Source organism: Scyliorhinus canicula, chromosome 30 (assembly GCF_902713615.1).
Source record: "Scyliorhinus canicula chromosome 30, sScyCan1.1, whole genome shotgun sequence".
In the NCBI taxonomy this organism is placed as follows: Eukaryota; Metazoa; Chordata; class Chondrichthyes; order Carcharhiniformes; family Scyliorhinidae; genus Scyliorhinus; species Scyliorhinus canicula.
In genome coordinates this window covers 14,511,785-14,527,931 of record NC_052175.1, presented here as the reverse complement: position 1 = coordinate 14,527,931, position 16,147 = coordinate 14,511,785, and the positions used below count along the sequence as shown (strand labels likewise).

Here is a 16,147-nt window from a genome sequence, read left to right as displayed (position 1 = left end):
GGTGCTGACTCTCACTGGGGTACAGGGTCCCTCCTCCTCTCCTGAAGGTGCTGACTCTCACTGGGGTACAGAGTCCCCACCTCTCCTGAAGGTGCTGACTCTCACTGGGGTACAGGGTCCCCCTCCTCTCCTGAAGGTGTTGACTCTCACTGGGGTACAGGGTCCCCTCTCCTGAAGGTGCTGACTCTCACTGGGGTACAGACTCCCCCTCCTCTCCTGAAGTTGCTGACTCACTGGGGTACAGGTCCCCTCCTGTCCTGATGCACAGCCTCCCCGAACAGGCTCCGGAATGTGGCGACTAGGGGCTTTTCACAGTAACTTCACTGAAGCCTACTCGTGACAATAAGCCATTTTCATTTTCATTTCATGTTTGACCGGCCAGCTTTTTGAGAATTCAACCCAAAGAAAAACCACAAACGACGATTAAGAAAAAAAAAACAGTTTCTCCATTTAATACTAGACTGTCTCAAGTTGAGATACAAGCGTCTTTATGCAATTACATCCAACGGTAAAATTCGTAATACATAATTTACAAAGATTAAAGTCAAAACAATTATCTATTAGATATGCTTCTGTAAAAAGTAAATATATTAGCAGCATTTTTCCAGCAAACAATCACACTGCCTACACCCATGCAGACTATAGTTATATCTATTTGCAATAATGTAGTGCTTTTAAACAGCGATTCCGTGACTTTCTTTTTGTTATTTTTTTTCTTTAAAAAGTAACCCAAAAATAAAACATTAAAAAAAAAACCTGTCATCACTTTCTATGCCTGTTAAGGAGGGGCAGGGTGTGGGGGAGGTAAGGGGAGGAGGGAGGCGAAGGAGAGAGGGAAGGGAGGGAGGGGAGAAAAGAAAAATGGCATTACCTAAGCACTGATTGTCTAAAACATGATTTAATCTTTCAGCAAAGAAAGAGAAAACGACAGACATAGTGTGCCTTCTACATATATAAATTTTTTTTTGTTGGTTATTTTTCTTAGTGTTTGACACTATTACCGAGAATGAAAATGTCTATAACGAAGACAAATGAAAAATTACAGACCTGCGAAAACTCCTATCAACGATGAGCTGAGTACTGAGTATCATATACTCAAATCTTCTGCTACTGTACAGTGTTTCTCAACAGTAAGAAAATAGTCAAAACAATCTTTCTCTTTTTTCGTTTTTTTTTTAATAAAATATGATCTCAAAGTGGGGAGAGGGGGGGAGGTTTCTTCTTCATTTGAGACACAAAAAAGGGGAATGGGATGAACATGTTCCGTTGCGATTGACGCAATGCATTTTGTACATTAGGACAGACTTAGTCTGTGTGAAGGAACATGTGACGACAGTATTGCTCACAACTACACAACTGATATGTACACGTTGGCACATCATTTTTTGTTTTTTTAAAAACTTATTTAAAAGGATGTCGGGGGCGGAGGGGCTGCGTAAGCTTACATACGGACAAAGCAAAGCTATATTTTTTTTCATTTTTAACTTTTTAGTTAAAATGGGCGGGGGGGGAAGGTACTGCACTATACAGTTCAACAGAACACAGACGTAGTGTCTTTATTGTTACTTCTACGCGAATGTTTTCTACCTCACAACAAATACTTTTTCATTTTGAATACTGCTTTTTCGTTTCTGTAGTGGCTTTCCTCTTCTTTTCCTGCCTACTTTCATTTCTTTGTTTTTTTTAAATATATATATAAAGAGGCGTTTTCACACTGGCTTCACTCTGGTGAAGCAGAGTTTGGTGTTGCACGCAGAGCTGGTTAACATTATACACGAGTCAAGACGCTGGGTAAAGCCAGCCTCCCGTATCTGCTCACATGTGGATTCCTCAGTGGCTGAGCGGACAATCAACATTCAGTCTGTTTCTTCCCTACATCCTCTAGGAGTCTTCCCAGTCGGGGCAGACGGTAGCCGTCCCAGTCGGGGCAGACGGTAGCCGTCCCAGTCGGGGCAGACGGTAGCTGTCCCAGTCGGGGCAGACGGTAGCCGTCCCAGTCGGGGCAGACGGTAGCCGTCCCAGTCGGGGCAGACGGTAGCCGTCCCAGTCGGGGCAGACGGTAGCCGCCCCAGTCGGGGCAGACGGTAGCCGCCCCAGTCGGGGCAGACGGTAGCCGTCCCAGTCGGGGCAGACGGTAGCCGTCCCAGTCGGGGCAGACGGTAGCCGCCCCAGTCGGGGCAGACGGTAGCCGTCCCAGTCGGGGCAGACGGTAGCCGTCCCAGGCGGGGCAGACGGTAGCCGTCCCAGGCGGGGCAGACGGTAGCCGTCCCAGGCGGGGCAGACGGTAGCCGTCCCAGTCGGGGCAGACGGTAGCCGTCCCAGTCGGAGCAGACGGTAGCCGTCCCAGTCGGAGCAGACGGTAGCCGTCCCAGTCGGGGCAGACGGGAGCCGTCCCAGTCGGGGCAGACGGTAGCCGTCCCAGTCGGGGCAGACGGTAGCCGTCCCAGTCGGGGCAGACGGTAGCCGTCCCAGTCGGGGCAGACGGTAGCCGTCCCAGTCGGGGCAGACGGTAGCCGTCCCAGTCGGGGCAGACGGTAGCCGTCCCAGTCGGAGCAGACGGTAGCCGTCCCAGTCGGGGCAGACGGTAGCCGTCCCAGTCGGGGCAGACGGTAGCCGTCCCAGTCGGGGCAGACGGTAGCCGTCCCAGGCGGGGCAGACGGTAGCCGTCCCAGGCGGGGCAGACGGAGCCGTCCCAGTCGGGGCAGACGGTAGCCGTCCCAGTCGGGGCAGACGGTAGCCGTCCCAGTCGGGGCAGACGGTAGCCGTCCCAGTCGGGGCAGACGGTAGCCGTCCCAGTCGGGGCAGACGGTAGCCGTCCCAGTCGGGGCAGACGGTAGCCGTCCCAGTCGGGGCAGACGGTAGCCGTTCCAGTCGGGGCAGACGGTAGCCGTCCCAGGCGGGGCAGACGGTAGCCGTCCCAGTCGGGGCAGACGGTAGCCGTCCCAGGCGGGGCAGACGGTAGCCGTCCCAGTCGGGGCAGACGGTAGCCGTCCCAGTCGGGGCAGACGGTAGCCGTCCCAGTCGGAGCAGACGGTAGCCGTCCCAGTCGGGGCAGACGGGAGCCGTCCCAGTCGGGGCAGACGGTAGCCGTCCCAGTCGGGGCAGACGGTAGCCGTCCCAGTCGGGGCAGACGGTAGCCGTCCCAGTCGGGGCAGACGGTAGCCGTCCCAGTCGGGGCAGACGGTAGCCGTCCCAGTCGGAGCAGACGGTAGCCGTCCCAGTCGGGGCAGACGGTAGCCGTCCCAGTCGGGGCAGACGGTAGCCGTCCCAGTCGGGGCAGACGGTAGGCTGGTAGGCTGCCCAGACTCCCTGGTCTACGCTGCTTCTCCTGGAGAGACCTCCAGACTCGTTTCTCGGCTCTTCCCCTCACCCCCCGCAGACATTTCTGTCAGGGTGGTTATTAACGAAGATTGCGATCAGTGATCCTGGTTTATTGACGATGGGCATGGCCAGTGCTCTGCTGAGCTCCCAGCCAGTGAGCACTGGAACAGCTCAGTGCATCGGGAGGAAGGAAGGAAGGAGTAAAAGAGGCAACGCACAGGGATTCTCTGCCTTTTGCTTTCAGGCTGAGGTGGCACAGAGGGACGGTCGCATTCAGATTACTGAAGGGGAAGTAGAGGTTACAAACTATGCGCCCATTTTTTAAGGTCTTAAACGCACGCGACCGTGTGATCAGATATTTGCCACGAGTAGGTGCGATCAGATTCTGGGGAATTACTAGCTTGAGCTCAGAACACAACAAAGGATTGAGGTGGAGGCGAGTAAGGAAGAGGAGAAAACAGATAGTAATTTGTCCTAATTTGCACCATGACCAGTTGCTAAGACACAGAGCTTTCAGTGACTCCTTACTTTTGGAGATCATGGCTCTCCCAAAAGAACGAGACTCTTGGCAAAACAACCAGGGACGACATGAGGAAAAACTCGTGACAAAACGATTGGTAAAGATTTGAAATGCACTGCTCAATCGGGGGTGGGATGCAGATTCAACAGTGGCTTTCAAAAAAAAAAAAGAACTGGATAAATATTTACAGGAGAAAGATATCACAGGGATACGGGGAAAGGAGAGGGGTCTGGGTAGGACTAACTGAGCTGCTCATTCAAAGCTGGTTTGATGGGTACAATTACTTCCTTCTACGCTGTACTGTTTAATGTTGTGCGGGAACAATGAAAACCACAGCTCAAGATTGCTGGAATAAGTAACAGGCGAGTAAGAAGAATGCGAATGTGAGGAAGTGGCAGGGGTTCCATCCATTCAAATTGTGGCTACCCATTTCTTTTTGCTGCCGAGCAATCCATTTTTTTTTTGGAGGGGGATAGTAAGGAACAGCACTGTTAATCACACCCAGGATGACAGGTCCCAGTCTGGGGCGCGTTCACCTCTGGTGTCAAAGATGTGAACAGCAAGGTGCCCAGGAAACGGGGGCAGAACAAAGCACTCAATTGCTTGGGCAATTAAAGAGGAGATTCTGGTTTGAAATGGGGCTGGAAGAGAGCCCACTGTTGGAAGGGATAGTCAAGCACAGACTCTGGGCCAAATGCTCATCTTACTCCAAACTCTCTCAACAGGTTCCGGAGAGATAAAATTGCCCTAAATCAAACAGTCAGAACTCCATCCTTCCCCATCAAGCACGGTTCCATTTGGGAGTAAATCCCTCATGGTAACTGTGCGCACACCTTTAATATGGAAAGAAGATATTTTATTCCTATTTTAAACAACAAAATCAACTCTTTGGTGCTTTGTCCTCTCATTTTCTTCTCCTTTAACCAAAAGTACTGGAAGCACAACTTTTACTGCGAGCTCTTGCAGGCTGCCCTCGAGTGTAGTCGCCGAGATGTTACCCACTACCGTGCGTCCCAGCAGGAACCACCCCCCACACCCTCCCCCCCAGGACTCTCCCGTGCGAACCTCGGCTCTCCTCTCCTGTTTATCTCCTTCCCGCAACGCACCAGGTGCCCGGCCCAGACCGCGAGCAATGCCATCTGCCAAATGTCCTCGATGAACCAAGAAAATGTGAAAAGCAAAGATCCCCCCCCCCCTCCCCACTGGCCCCAACCACAAAGACACTTTAAGTGCTATTAAATCAGTCTCCCAATCCGCTCGTGTCCTCCTTAATTTGAGGTTCTGACCCCCCCCCCCCCCCCCCACCCCAGCCTCAAACGTCCCTCCACCTATTAATTGCTATTTTCGTTCTCTTGTTGCTGTAGCAGGGAGGGTGGGTGTGACATGTTCCAAGCAAGTACCGTGATGGGGCGACTGGGCCAGCACACTGGCTGCCTGTGACTGCTCCGAGTGAGTGCAAAAACTGGGCTTGGACTGTAAACATCGCCACCCCACCGCCTCGTTTCTCAGCTCTCTTCACTTTCTCCATATACATATATATACACTCTGGACAAACTGTATGACAATCACACTGGTGAATTCACACATACAATCAAAGAACAGGAACAGAAATGGAGCTCAGTCCTTTTTAAAAAAAAAAAAAGATCTCTTGACGCTTGTCTGGGCATTTCATGGTTGGCGGTTTGGCAAGAGAGCACCCCACCTCCCCCAAAATAAAGTTTGTTTTTAAGCTGCCTCGGGCCAAAGGAGCACCCCCACCCGCCCCACACCATCAATACGAGGAACGCCACACAAACATGTGCGCGCACCGAGAGAGAGAGAGAGAGAGCGCTCTGCAGCTCAATAGTGGCAGCGCCGGCTGGCCCCACTGTATCCAAGTGCTAACGTGTTTCGATTTTCGTCAGTTCCGTCTTCACCCTCCTGTCCTATTTTAAATAGTTTAATCAGAGAGCTTGGGGTGGGGGTGAGGGAGGAGGGGAGGGGGAGGGGGGTGCATCCCTTAACTCTGTCTTGCTGTCAGGACGCAATAGGACAGGGCACAAGCCAGGATTTGCAAGGCAGGAAACACTCCTTTCCAGGGTTGTGGGTCACTTCCTGAAGCTGCTCTCAGTTAACATGAGTGTGCGCCTGCGCAGCCGTCTCCCCGAACCTTCCTCCAACAAGTAGGTCACATCGATAGCTGGAAAGCACAGAAACCAAAGGAGAATTCAGTCAGTTCACTCGTGATAATAATATACATTAGTATAGGATAATCAAATGCGAGGGTGGCAGCCCTGCCACGTCCAGCCGTGAATGGTGGGGGACAATTAAACAACTCCCTGGAGGAGGAGGCTCCACAAATATCCCCATCCTCAATGATGGAGGAGCCCAGCACATCTGTGCAAAAGACACGGCTGAAGCATTCGCAACAATCTGCAGCCAGACCTGCCGAGTGGATGATCCATCTCGGTCTCCTCCGGAGGTCCCCAGTCTTCAGTCAATTCCATTCATATCATGGGAAGGCAGTGGACACTGCAAAGGCTCTGGGCCCTGTCATGTGAGTGTCTCTTTAAGAAAGGTTGGTGTCTTATCACATGGCTTCAGTGATGTCATTGTGTGGGTGGAGCTGGGCTGTGGCTCTGTGTGAGGTTTGTTTGACTTTGCTTTTGAGTTTGACTGCTGTGGACTCAGACAGGACAACAGAAGTGTGTTGGCCTGTCTCGCTCTATTTTAATTTCAAATATCTGTTCCAATAAAAAAAAATACATTGATTGTAACTACCTGTTTTGATAACTTAAAGGATATAGTTTGCTTTCTGGAAGGGTTTAAACCTGCTGGTGAGACGGGGTCAGAATCTCCGCGAAAGTCAGTCTTATTGAAGTGAGAATGTAGAGTGCTGGGCCACGCCCTAGAAATGGGGTTTTTGGTTCATAGAATTTCGTTTTTGAATTGGAACAGTTAAGGGGAAATTCATTTAGTGTTATTCATAGATCGTCCGGGGACTGAATGGGCCGGTTAAAAGGTTGCGGGTGTTCATGCACCTCAGGAGCTGGAAAGCGGGGGTGGTCTTTCTGCAGGAGGTGCATCTCCGTGTGAAGGACCAGGTTAGCTTAAGGGAGGGGTGGGTCGGGCAGGTTTTTCATTCGGGGTTTGATTCGAAATCGAGGGGAGCGTTGATTTTAATGAGCAAAAAAAAAAAATGGGATTAGTGAGTGGGAAGGAGGTGAGGGATCCGGGTGGGAGATATGTGATTGTGAGTGGGGTACTGGAAGGGGCACCCGGTAGTGTTGGTAAATGTATATGCCCCAAATTGGGATGATGTGGGTTTTATGAGGTGGTTGTTGGCAGCAATCCCGGATTTGGCCACATACCAGTTGATCATGGGAGGAGATTTTTTAAAAAAATATATTTTTTATTCTCATACTTTTTCACATTTTCTCCCAAATTTACACCCAACAATAAACAAAAATCAGTAACGAATGTAATGTCAATCCTCATCTCAGTAACAGTGGTCCCATCCTCCCACCAAACCCCAGACATTAGCCCGCATGTCAACATAAACAAGTGACAACAAGGAATCAGGGATCACCCATAATCACCCTTAATACACAGCCCCCCCAACCCTCCCAGCCCCCAACCCCCCTAATGTTCGATGTGATCCCATTCTCAAAAGTGCATAATGAATAACGCCCATGAACTGTAGAATCCCCTCATCCTTCCCCTCAGTTCAAATTTGACCTTTTCAAGCGTCAAGAATTCCAGCTGGTCCCCCCGCCCCCCACGCCAGGGCACAGGGTGAAGAGGCTGCTCTCCACCCTAACAGGATCCGCCTTCGGGCGATCAACGAGGCGAAGGCTGCAACATCTGCCTCTGCGCCCGTTTCCAACCCCGGCTGGTCCGACACCCCGAATATGGGCTCCCGAGATCAGAGATTACCCTAAACACCTCCTTCCATTATGCGGGGTTAGTTATCTCGGACCATGCGCCCCACTGGCTGGAGATTCAGTTCAGTACGGGACGAGAGCAGAGGCCGGGGTGGAGGTTTGACTCAGAGTTATTGGCGGATGGAGGTTTTTGTGATAAGGTGCGAGTGGCGATTAAGGAGTATGTGGAGGTGAAACAGAATGGGGAGGTGTCGCCAGACATTTTTTGGGAAGCACTGAAGGTAGTGGTCCGGGGGGAAATTATTTTGTTTAAGGCTCATGCGGATAGGGAAAGGAAAGAGCAATTTTTTGGGAAGCACTGCTCCTTCACCTGAGGAAGGAGCAGTGCTCCGAAAGCTGGTGTTTGCAACAAACTTGTTGGACTTTAACCTGGTGTTGCGAGACTTCTTATCTGGATAGTATCAGGGGTATGAAGTCGTGGAAGGTCCCTGGGCCGGATGGGTACCCAGTGGAATTTTAGGTGGACCTGGCACCACATCTATTGGGGGCGTTTAATGAAGCACTGGAGAAGGGAGAATTGTAGGGAAAAGCGAGGTTTAGGTATTTGGGGATTCAGGTGGCGATGGGAATGGACGGGGCTCCATAAGTGGAACTTAACAAAGCTGGTGGATGAGGCCAGGGAGGATCTTAAGAGGTGGGATACACGGCACTTAATGTTGGCGGAGAGGGATCAAGTGGTGAAAATGAATATTCTGCCGAGGTTCTTGTTTATCTTTCAGGCTCTCCCGATCTTTATACCAAAGGCCTTTTTTCGGAAAGTGGACACAATCATCTCTAACTTTGTATGGGCGGGGAAGGTGTGGAGGACCCTGCTACACAGCCAGAGACAGCAGGTGGGGAAAGATTCCGGGCGGGAACGTTCGCAGCCGTAGCCAGGATAGTGGAGGAGGGAGTGGACCTTTGATGCCGATATTTGGGGTTTCAGAGAAGCCGGAGCTCACGGAGGGGAGGAAGGCCCATGTCGTGACCTTCGCCTCTCTGATTGCACGGCGGTGAATTTTGTAGGAGTGGCGGTCGGCGTCGCCACCGGGGGGGGGGGGGGGGGGGGGGGGGGGGGGGTAGCGGCTCGGTTGGGTGACATGTACGACTTCCTGCGGTTGGAGAAGATAAAGTATGAGTTAAGGGGCTCTGCAGGGGGGTTTGAGGAAAGGTGGGGGATGTTTGTGACCATGTTTGACGGGCTTTTTGTCGCAGGGGGGCGGGGGAGGGGGATGGGGGGGTAGGGGAACAGACAGTATAGTTGATTGTCGGGAAGTAAGTTTCCCGGGGTGTTTATTTGTTGTAACCTGTTTTTATACATAATTGTAATAAAATACGTTTAGAAAAAAAGAGTTATACATAGATTACGGTAGCTGTGTGGTGTCTTTAAGTTTGTAATTGATAAAAAGTCTTGCTGTGTGTTTATATAAATGTTAAGTAAGTTCTTAGGGGGCAGCACGGTGGCCCAGTGGGTTAGCACTGCTGCCTCACGGCGCCGAGGTCCCAGGTTCGATCCCGGCTCTGGGTCACTGTCCGTGTGGAGTTTGCACATTCTCCCCGTGTCTGCGTGGGTTTCGCCCCCACAATCCAAAGATGTGCAGGGTAGGTGGGTTGTCCACGCTAAATTGCCCCCTTAATTGGAAAAAATAAATTGGGTACACTAAAATTAAAAAAAAAAACGAAGTTCTTAGAATAAAACTTGTTTGTTTAAAGTGTCTGGGAAGACTGTTGAATCACACCTCAAGTGAAGTTCTCTTGTGCTGATCCTCGCCAAATTCAACAAAACGTTAAGAGGTCAGGTGAACTCCAGGTTACACTTTGGAGTTTTTAAAAGCCTGGCTCATAACAGGCCTAACAACGTTCCAGCAATAGTACTGAAGACCTGTGCTTGAGAATGAGCCACGCCCCCAAGCTGTTCCAGTGCAGTAACGCCCCCTTTTGGAGGTTACTATTAAAGATCTTTCCACCACCCTTCCAGCCAGTGCATTCCCCATTGCAACATCGCGTCTCATGCAGGAGGATCAATTTTTTAAAAAAAATTTAGATTACCCAATTATTTTTTCCAATGAAGGGGCAATTTAGCGTGGCCAATCCACCTACTCTGCACATTTTTGGGTTGTGGGGGCGAAACCCACGCAGACACGGGGAGAATGTGCAAACTCCACACAGACAGTGACCCAGAGCCGGGATCGAACCTGGGCCCTCAGCGCCGTGAGGCGGTTATGCTAACCACTTGGCCACCGTGCTGCCCTAGGAGGATCAATGTTTAATTGAAATTTTGCAACTGCGACAGACTGCTGGATGGATCCCAAGTCTTTGGGAAATTCTACCGCATGAAAGGCGCTGAAGAGACGGGAGTTATTCTTGCTTAATCCCAGCGGCCGACAACCACCGGTGCTCAGCATAACCTACGACAACAGGCGAAGCCCTGGGAACGGTTTGTTAATAGTACATGGTGAAAAATAAGGCAATGGTAGGTTTCAAACATTCATTCCAGGGATACGGACACTGCGAGCAAGCTACCCGTGAACTAATGGTCAACGGCCAGGACTTTAAGTAGAAATTACCCCCCCCCAGGATTGAAGATCCCATTCCCAATCGTCTTCATGTCATATGGTTCCTTGGAGCAGGCTACTCGGTGCTTTATCCGGGCAACTGCTCTTGACCTCTGAGCTTACCCCCGAGAGCAGCGTAATAATAATCTTTTATTATAATAATCTTCATTGTCACAAGTAGGTTTACATTAACGCCGCGAGGAAGTTACTGTGAAAAGCCCCGATCGTCACATTCCGGCGCCTGTTCGGGTACAGAGGGAGAATTCAGAATGTCCGATTCACCTAACAAGCACGTCTTTGGGGACTTGTGGGAGGAAACTGGAATCCCACGCAGACACGGGGAGAACGTGCAGACTCCGCACAGTGACCCAAGCCGGGAGTCGAACCCGGGACCCTGGCGCTGTGAAGCCACAGTGCTGTCCACTGAGCTACCGTGCTGCATCAGACAGAGCCCCGGAGGGCTGGAGGGAGGCACGTAGTGCCACTCCCGCAGTAGGAGTTAGTGCACAGGGATCTGGGACAGGGCCTTTTCCCCTCGAGGTTTAGAGACCATGTCATTGCCAGCCACCCACACAGCCACCTTTCTCGCCTGTAAGGCTAAGCACTGCAATCGTTGCCCCTGTCCGCTTGCAGAAACGGTTTTGCAAATAGCCAAGCCTCACCATTTTTTCCTGGGATCTTGGACAAGAGGTTCAAGAGGATTTTGTTGAGGTTTTCTCTCTGCACCCTCTGCTTCTCCTCTGGGCTGCAGTCTACCTTGGGAGGAGCACTGCTGCTCTCGCTCTCCTGCTCCTCCAGGTGCGGCATTTCGGCAGCTGGCTGTTCTTGGGCGGTCGACATGTCCTCGATGATGGGGGGAGGCAAGTCTTCCTCCGGAGCCACCTCCTTGCAGTGTACTTTTGTTCGCTCTGTTTTCCACGATGACCTGTCGTTTGTTTCCCCAGCCCCCGGAAAGGAGAGAAAAAAAAAAAGAGAAACACTTGAGATTTGACCGCAGGCCGACGAGCTTCAGAAACTCTGGTTAATGACATTTCAGACACACCGCATGCACATGTCTCCTCCGGCCACAGTCAGATGCTACATCTCGTTGTAACTGGTGCTGTGTGACTTGCTGAACATGAGCCGGAAAAAAGTTCACGCCTGTGTGAAATTTTCAAGTTTCATGCTTTAGTACTGAGATAACACGCGCCCTTTTATTTTATAAATTTAAAGTGCCCTGTTCAGTTTTTCCAATTAAGGGGCAATTTAGCGCGGCCAATCCACCTAACCTGCACATCTTTGGGTTGTGGGGGTGAGACCCACGCAGACACGGGGAGAATGTGCAAACTCCACACGGGACAGTGACCCACAGCCGGGATCGAACCTGGGACGTCGGCACCGTGAGGCAGTAGTGCTAACCACTGCGCCGCCCAACACTCGTCCTTTTCGACTTAAACTATTCCCAAACCGTTCCAACGTTCGGTATGTGAAGGGAGAGGTGCCCGGCTGTGATTTATTAAAGGCCAGCCGTGTTTGTGCTGGCTGATTAGTTACCCAGTTAGTCCCACTAACCTGCCCGGGAAAAAACATTGTCCCCCATTGAGTATTGACCCAATCCCCTTTTGAACAGCGTAAGGGTCAGAATAAATTTGCTACCATTTTGTCAAAAAAGTTTAACTTTTCTCGAGAGGTTTTGTCTTGTGAATCCTCCCCCCTCCAAAAAAAAAAGCAGAACACGGGCTGGAGATGGGGAACAGACTGACAGTACGCAGCACCTGATGGGAACGACACGTATTTCTAAACTGCTTCCCACCCCCAATATAAGATCTGCATCAGCGGTCCAATTTCAGAGTACTGGAGATGGTTTAAGGTTGCTCCCTGCATGTCTGTGCTGACCTAGAAGGGGACGGTGATGCCTTGTCTGACTGCAGGAGGACTAACATTATTGCAATAACATTCGCGGTGTGAATAATGTTGCGGGGGCGTTGAGCCCCGGTTTTAAAACAGACACACACACACACACATGCACAGGTATTATGAAGGTACTTTGAAATGAATCAGACACTCATTCACTTATTTATTCACTAAGGTCTTTACTCACATCTTTAAGGTTGTTTGATGGGTGGGAGTGCAGCAAAGTCTAAGATGAAGGGAAATAAAAGTCACCCAGTATCAGTGGAGACATTGGCGTTTCTGAATCAGTTGATATCAGAGAACAGAGCACTGCTCTCCAACAGCAACAGCAGGCGATGAGCGAACTGCGTTCCAAACTGACCTGTTGAGGGATAGATACCGAGAGGGGATGGGGGGGGGGCAATGGTACCTGTCCCACTTCCGGCCGGCCACACTCCAGCATCATTTCCTGGCTCTGCGATTGGCTCAGGGCAAGGTGCGGTAACCCAGTGGCAGCGTCGGACCGAGGATTCGGTGGCGGGGGACGGGGAGGGGGGGACAGAAAGTACGGCAAGCTCAGTGTTCTGGTAGTCCACTAACTAATGGGCTCGGGTGAGGGCTGGTGGAACTTGCCCAACGAGTGCACGCCAAGCTCAAAGTCGGAACCAAAAGTGCAGATTCAAGCTTACTCCCAACCTGCACTCCCCGAGTATAACCCCCCCCCCCCCCCCCCCCCCCCCCCCCACAGCAGTGACCTATCCCACACTGCACAGCTCCCAGCGGCCTAATCACCGTTTGGATCGCCCCATCGCTCATCCCTGCCCCTGGACGGGAGTGCGGCACTTCGGAAAGCATTCCCGGCTCGTCGGGAAAGATACAAAAACTGCAAGTCTCCGACCGGAGCCCGCTGCTACGCTGACGTTACCGTGACACGCAGCGCGATGGAGAATTGTAGCTTTATTCCCTTGAGTTTGTGAGGAAGTGTCACAAAAAAAAACCCTTAAAATTAAACAATAACTACCGTAAATCTTTGAGTGGAACATACCCTGGACATAGAACAATATCCCCCTATCGCCTGCCAGGATTCCTTCAATGGCTTGAAGATATTTTTTTTTTTTAAATTTAGATTACCCAATTATTTTTTCTATTAAGGGGCAATTTAGCCAATCCCCCTACTCAGCACATTTTTGGGTTGTGGGGGCGAAACCCACGCAGACACGAGGAGAATGTGCAAACTCCACACAGACAGTGACCCAGAGCCGGGATCGAACCTGGGACCTCAGCGCCGTGAGGCGGTTGTGCTAACCACTAGGCCACCGTGCTGCCCTAATGGCTTGAAGATATGAAGATATTTTAGCACCCCTGTATGTAATATGCTCCCATTTATTTTTGAGGGGTTTGGGAGGGACAAAGAAAAGTAGGTGTGATACTCGAAGATTTACGGTACATAGAATTAACAGTATGCGGTACTGGAGTGTTTTAAAAGTGATTTAAAAGGGGAAGATGGGTGAGACACGAAGGTGAGCATGCAGGTTCAGCAGGCGGTAAAGAAGGCTAATGGTATGTTGGCCTTCATTGCGAGAGGTTTCGAGTATAGAAGCAGGGATGTGTTGCTGCAATTGTACAGGGCCTTGGTGAGGCCACACCTGGAGTATTGGGGGCAGTTTTGGTCTCCTTCTCTGAGGAAGGATGTTCTTGCTCTCGAGGGAGAGCAGCGAAGGTTTACCAGGCTGATTCCAGGGATGGCGGGACTGTCATGCGAGGAGAGATTGACCAGGTTAGGATTGTTCTCGCTGGAGATCAGAAGAATGAAGGGGAATCTCATAGAGACGTATAAAATTCTAACAGGACTAGATAGGGTAGATGCAGGGAAGATGTTCCTGATGGTAGCAGTTAGACCAAGGTTAATGCTGCTTGTATCATCATCCACTCGCTCACTTATCTCAAGGTCCTTTCCCCAGACTTTCTTTAGCGCTTCAGGCAGCTGGCCAGTGCGTCATTTATAATTCTTCACCCCTGACCCCGGACAATGAGGACAGGCTGTTTGACTACTGGGTGCATCAGGGAGAGAGAGAGTGTAGGGAGAGAGGGAGTGTAGGGAGAGAGGGAGTGTAGGGAGAGAGGGAGTGTAGGGAGAGAGGGAGTGTAGGGAGAGAGGGAGTGTAGGGAGAGAGGGAGTGTAGGGAGAGAGGGAGTGTAGGGAGAGAGGGAGTGTAGGGAGAGAGGGAGTGTAGGGAGAGAGGGAGTGTAGGGAGAGAGGGAGTGTAGGGAGAGAGGGAGTGTAGGGAGAGAGGGAGTGTAGGGAGAGAGGGAGTGTAGGGAGAGAGGGAGTGTAGGGAGAGAGGGAGTGTAGGGAGAGAGGGAGTGTAGGGAGAGAGGGAGTGTAAGGAGAGAGGGAGTGTAAGGAGAGTAAGGAGAGAGGGACAGTCGGGAACCGTTTTGCCTTTGCGCTAGTCACCCTGTTTTGCAAGCTGACCACAGCAATCCAAATAATGCTGGGGAGGGCAACAAAAGACAGGAGCAAGCAGAATTCCAACTTAAAGACAAAACCTCGGCCCCTCTCCCAGACTCTCGAGATCAGAGGGAGCCATTAACCCTTTGAGTGCTGATCACTTGTCTGATTGAGAATGAGATTTTAATTAAAAAGTGCTTGCTTCTTCCCTCTTTGCTCCCAAAGCTAGTGACTGGCATTGGGATAGAGGTGCTCCTGATAGCCATGTCCAACTGGCCGTTCAGGTCAAGTTTCCGATTATCACAGCCCAGTTCAGACCAGTCCTCACTCGGTGTTGGTACCTGGGAGTCAGGGTCAGGAGCGGGGACGCTGGCTGAATGAAGTCTCCCTTCACTTACCCACGGAGAGAGACTCATTGTGACTTTCTGCTGCAGCATGGTGGAGATGAGCTAACACAGCACAGGGCAGTTCCTCACAGCCTCCGCCCAATGTGGCAGGTGAGCTGCAGGAAGTGCTCTGAGCCTCATGGGGCTCGGAATGGCCGCAGGTTTCTGCTGGGGTGGGGGGCTTACCGACAAACCTATTGTGGATAACAGGACTGACAGTACAACCAGGGATAAAGAGCAGGCTGACAGTACAACCAGGGATAAAGAGCAGGCTGACAGTACAGCCAGGGATAAAGAGCAGGCTGACAGTACAGCCAGGGATAAAGAGCAGGCTGACAGTACAGCCAGGGATAAAGAGCAGGCTGACAGTACAGCCAGGGATAAAGAGCAGGCTGACAGTACAGCCAGGGATAAAGAGCAGGCTGACAGTAGACTTTACTCACCGGCCTCCATTTCGCTTGTAATTTTCTGGGACGTAGTGTGGCTGACAGAAAGCAAACAGGAGAACAGAAAGGTCATTGGAGGCTCAACAACACGGGAAAGCTCTTATCACAACACATTCCCCCAGTCTTTATGTTGCTCTGATCCAACCCACCCCAGGCTGGGACCCACCCCAGGCCGGGGACCCACCCCCAGGCCGGGGGACCCACCCCCAGGCCGGGGGACCCACCCCCAGGCCGGGGGACCCACCCCCAGGCCGGGGGACCCACCCCCAGGCCGGGGGACCCACCCCAGGCCGGGGACCCACCCCAGGCCGGGGGACCCACCCCAGGCCGGGGACCCACCCCAGGCCGGGGACCCACCCCGGGCCGGGGGACCCACCCCGGGCCGACACCCACCCCGGGCCGACACCCACCCCAGGCCGGGGGACCCACCCCAGGCCAGGACCCACCCCAGGCCGGGGGACCCACCCCAGGCCGGGGGACCCACCCCAGGCCAGGACCCACCCCAGGCCGGGGGACCCACCCCGGGCCGGGGGGCCCACCCCGGGCCGGGGACCCACCCTGGGCCGGGGACCCACCCCGGGCCGGGGGACCCACCCCGGGCCGGGGGACCCACCCCCTCCTCTCCCCTCCCCTCTCCCCTCCCCCCCCCCCCCCCCCTCATGGCACATGATGCGGACGAATTCACCCTGCCCA

General features: G+C 52.2%; 1 protein-coding gene across 1 annotated transcript in view; it reads right to left on the bottom strand.

Annotated features, from left to right (window-relative positions):
- Positions 1 to 429: 429 nt before the first annotated feature.
- The window catches only part of ash1l (ash1 (absent, small, or homeotic)-like (Drosophila)), a 248,737-nt gene continuing 233,019 nt past the window's right edge, over positions 430 to 16,147 (bottom strand). Inside the window, exons 24-26 of the mRNA XM_038787101.1 lie at positions 15,452 to 15,492; positions 10,961 to 11,223; positions 430 to 6,020 (exon numbers count right to left, since the gene is read on the bottom strand). Coding sequence (XP_038643029.1) covers positions 5,929 to 6,020; positions 10,961 to 11,223; positions 15,452 to 15,492 — 396 coding nt within the window. The 3' untranslated portion in view covers positions 430 to 5,928. The remainder of the gene's footprint in view (positions 6,021 to 10,960; positions 11,224 to 15,451; positions 15,493 to 16,147) is intronic.